A 3,800-nucleotide genomic window follows, 5' to 3' on the forward strand; every position below is an offset into this window, starting at 1 on the left:
TATATATAAACGGTTTTTAATCAAAACGCGTTTTTCAGTTAAAGTCGCTACTTAATATCTTGACTTTTGGTGCATTTGGGCGATTTTCTGCGCTACGATCCATATTTCCAAGTGTCAGATCTTGACTCAATTCCAATAAGGTGAGACTGAATACCACTGTGTTGAAACCCTTATGAACTTTCAGTTTTATGGTTGAACTCGTGGAATTATTTTTGTAGATCGAGGTTTGTTATTGGATTTGAATTGGGTTTTTGCTAGATTATTAGAAGTGGACTGCATTTCAGATTTGGGTCATTTTTTTAAGTGGTTTAGTTTAGCTGCTATTTATTCTTTGTTTTTTTTGTTTCTTTGGGTGTAATCGCTTGTGGGTTTATGTTTATATCGAGTTGGCATGCCGCGATTTTGTGGATTATGTGGTTCATTTTGAAGTTCAGGAGTTTAATCATGTCACGATCGGATTTCACGGGGATCAGGACTGGTTTGTCCCAAAAAATTATGAAATTTATTCCTGATTTTTGTTTTTGAGTCAAAAAGTTTGCTCTAGAATATATTAAAGCACCCCTTGATGGAATTCTTCGGTTTGTCATGGTATATACTGAATTTTATGGCTAAAAGGATGGCGTGGTGAAGCAACAGATATCATGAAATAATGTGTCTGTGTGTGCAAGTAAGCATAGCTGTTTTTTGTGTGTTTATGTGAGAAGATTGATCACTCTACTGATTTCTAACTGGTATTGTGGAGCTTTAGATGAATTTTTTTTCCAGACGATTTGTCTTTTGCATATCTGCTTAATGAGAATGTACATTACTGACTTCCAAAAAGGGGAGCTACCAACTTGGATTTGAGCTTAGCATATCACACATGTTTTATGAGTTTTCCGGTTTCTTGAATTGAAATCATGTTTGGGGACAACAAGAAGATCTGAAATCTTAGGATAGTTTTCAGTGTGTATGGTTTCTGATGTTGGCGTCCAATAATCAATGTGTATCTTTAGAACTTTAAAATTGTGATTCTTGTGGTTGATTGAATCTTTGGTTGGTTGGATGTCTAGATCCCAGTTAATAGCTTGGCACTCGACACTTGTACTCATTTTTAACAAATCAAGAACAAGTATGAAATGAATTTGACACTCTTAAATGTAAGAATATATGCGAGCCAATATATGATTAGTGGACTGGGACATGCAAATTTGAGGTGGAAAAGAAGTGGGCTGGGACATATGGGTTAGCATTCAAAGAAATCTATGACTTGTAATCTACAGCGGGCCTTCTTCGAGTAGACTCAGTAATTAGAAAAATGATCACCGCTCGTTTAAGTTACTCAAGTGATAAACTATGGATCATTTTCTGAGAGCAATTCCTACCGATGAAGACTGTGGATATTTAGTTGTTAGATCAAGGGTGGGAAGCATGACCAATTAGAATCTTATGTCGGTATGAAAATAATATCCCAGTTACTTCCATATAGTTTTTTTAATTCTGGGATTTGTAACTTTGTTGAATAGTTTTTATAGATTTGGGTTTTTGTTTGTGTTGTAGGCAACTTTCACTTGATTCATTTCAATTATTGTACATTTGGAATATTTTATATTTCTAATCTATTCATTAGAATCATTTGAAGGTTATCTCAAATCTTTACTGGATACGTAGGTGCCTACGTGGCTAGTTTGCAGTATATAAATTCTTCTAATTACTAGTTTATGCCATCCATTGGTTTTAAATTCATTTGGTATATTTCTGATGAGTTTGTGTTTCTTGATTTCGCAAATGACATTTCAGTAACATGGCTGCAGCTGGGAGTTCGATGTTGTACTCATTTCTCCTATTTGTTGCTACTTTATCTCTACAAGAAATGTATAGATCAAAATTAGCATCTTCGGAGTTGTTTACTATTCTTGGAGGATTCACCAGCTCTCTCGTATTCCTTTTGCTGCTAACGGTAAGAAAGTCTTATGTTGATGGCTTTAGTTATGATGGTATAAGGCATGATCTGAACCTTTTTTGCACCTATTTAAATCCTCTACTTTCTTCTTACTTACTTTCATAAATTAATACAATCCTCGGTCCTCTGTTATGAACAATTGGGGCTGCGTATATCGAAAGTGTGGTAGCATAAAAAGTCCAGGACTGCTATCTATTGATTTCAACTCTTAATTGGTAGAAAAAGGCTACCAGTGTTTAAAGCGAGACTTTTTATATTATTAATTAATATACTCTGTTCTCTCCCTGCTGTTTTTTATTTCAGTTCATAATCTTGATGATTAGTCTTTCAGATTGCATCGTCCCATGTGGACCAATCTACAGAGCCTTGTAATTTGTAATGATCCTTTTCTCACATGCATTTCACAATGTGGGTACTTTTTTTTATTATTATGTTTTTTAAGAAATGAACATAATGAGAAGATAACCCACCCGATACCCTGATCCCTGTTTTTGCTAAGGCCAGATCAAACCTCCGGGTTAGCCAGTCTAAATTGAAAGCCCTAATTGTAAGAACCATAAACTTGGATTCAACCCTCAGCCTAAACCTGAAATATTGGTGTATGATTGTGCGAGTAACTTGCTTTGTTTAATTGGCTGTTGCATTTATGAGATGATTGTGGTATATACCCACCTTTGACCTGATTTTTGTCTCCAGTTCATGGGAAATTATCAGGAAACAAACGGTATCAAGACGGGATGGGGCACTGGTAAGTGTGGTTGTTACTTTGACAAATACCTTCGTTTCATCTATTTACATCAAATCCTGGAAGGTGGTCAAGTTTTACACTGCCATGTGCAGGGGCACCAAATATCATACTATTTTAAGCATCGCTATCTTGCTGCTAATTTTATTTTTGAAATTCGCCTTGCTTCGTCATTTCATGATGCAGTTATAATCGCTGAAGTCGTAGCACTTGTAGCCGCTAGCACTGTTCACAGAGTTTGTATCACAACCTGGTATGCTATGCATATATACCATTGAAATGATTATTTACGTAGTTTCTTGATTTCTTGATATATCTGCAGCTTTCTCTTTTCGGCTGTGCTACTTTATGAGGTCAACAAACTTTCTGGAATCATGCTCAGCAAGGGTGAATCCAAGGTAAAAAGATTTTAATTTGAGCGGTTCCTTTGAGGACTTGTTAGAAGAAACCATAATTCTCCCTCCCTNCCCTCTGTTTTTTTTTTTTTTTTTACCCTTCTTTCGTGTACTTCTGTTATTGGACTTGTAAGTTAGTTGAGTATGCTCAGAATTGTTAAGCAATTTTCACTTATTTTATTAAACAAAAATAGTGAGAGTTATCAAATCATATATAAAGTTTAAAGTAAATATTTTATGGTTACATTTCATGTATTTGACACTCTTTTTTTGTAATGTTATAATTTTTACACTTGACAAGAGTGATAAATATCAAATATATAAATTATAGGAGAGGTGAATGCATATAACTCATTACTTAAATAAAAGAGGTGCCACACTTGCAAGTTACAACCATAGAGTATTAGTTGAAGGAGCCGAAACTTTTGTACCTAAATATTTATGATGCCGTTATTATGCTCCTCTTTTGTTAGGTCTCTGTGTCGACAACTCACTCCTCTCCTATAGGGCTTAGATTAAGGATGAAATTGAATCCAATCGAAATCACGAATGTTTGAGTATTGTTTGATTATAATCGAGCTAAGCTTAATATTATTTAACGAATATATTCATGATTCACAAGCTTTTATCAAGCTTAAATAAACTTAATAAATAAAAATTGTAAATTTAAATATCACTCAATTTAAAAAAAATTAAATAATACATTTAGAGAAAAATG

The 3,800-nt window shown here is 34.2% G+C and overlaps 1 protein-coding gene across 4 annotated transcripts; it reads left to right on the forward strand.

Moving 5' to 3' along the window:
* The first annotated feature begins 36 nt into the window (after nucleotides 1-36).
* On the forward strand, nucleotides 37-3,554 carry LOC140963869 (uncharacterized). Of its 4 annotated transcripts, XR_012172774.1 has the most exons (6): nucleotides 37-140; nucleotides 1,780-1,939; nucleotides 2,639-2,690; nucleotides 2,874-2,940; nucleotides 3,010-3,211; nucleotides 3,470-3,554. XR_012172774.1 is itself a non-coding variant. In XM_073423339.1 (5 exons), the coding sequence occupies exons 2-5, from the start codon at nucleotides 1,784-1,786 to the stop codon at nucleotides 3,098-3,100; spliced, it is 366 nt and encodes a 121-aa protein (XP_073279440.1). In that variant the 5' UTR covers nucleotides 37-140; nucleotides 1,780-1,783; the 3' UTR covers nucleotides 3,101-3,315. The 4 variants fall into 4 exon arrangements, 3 of the variants coding, with proteins under 3 accessions (XP_073279440.1, XP_073279441.1, XP_073279442.1); XM_073423339.1 differs by lacking the exon at nucleotides 3,470-3,554 and having other exon boundaries at nucleotides 3,010-3,315; XM_073423340.1 differs by lacking the exon at nucleotides 3,470-3,554 and having other exon boundaries at nucleotides 96-224; nucleotides 3,010-3,315.
* Nucleotides 3,555-3,800: the final 246 nt, after the last annotated feature.

This window comes from Primulina huaijiensis, chromosome 18 (assembly GCF_012295235.1).
Source record: "Primulina huaijiensis isolate GDHJ02 chromosome 18, ASM1229523v2, whole genome shotgun sequence".
Classification (NCBI taxonomy): Eukaryota; Viridiplantae; Streptophyta; class Magnoliopsida; order Lamiales; family Gesneriaceae; genus Primulina; species Primulina huaijiensis.

Bases quoted from the DNA above. Each gene is read 5' to 3' on its own strand.
- LOC140963869 (XM_073423339.1), top strand. From the start codon at position 1,784: ATGGCTGCAGCTGGGAGTTCGATGTTGTACTCATTTCTCCTATTTGTT. The intron at 1,940-2,638 runs GTAAGAAAGTCT...TTTTGTCTCCAG, and splicing joins TATTCCTTTTGCTGCTAACG to TTCATGGGAAATTATCAGGA. The intron at 2,941-3,009 runs GTATGCTATGCA...ATATATCTGCAG, and splicing joins AGAGTTTGTATCACAACCTG to CTTTCTCTTTTCGGCTGTGC.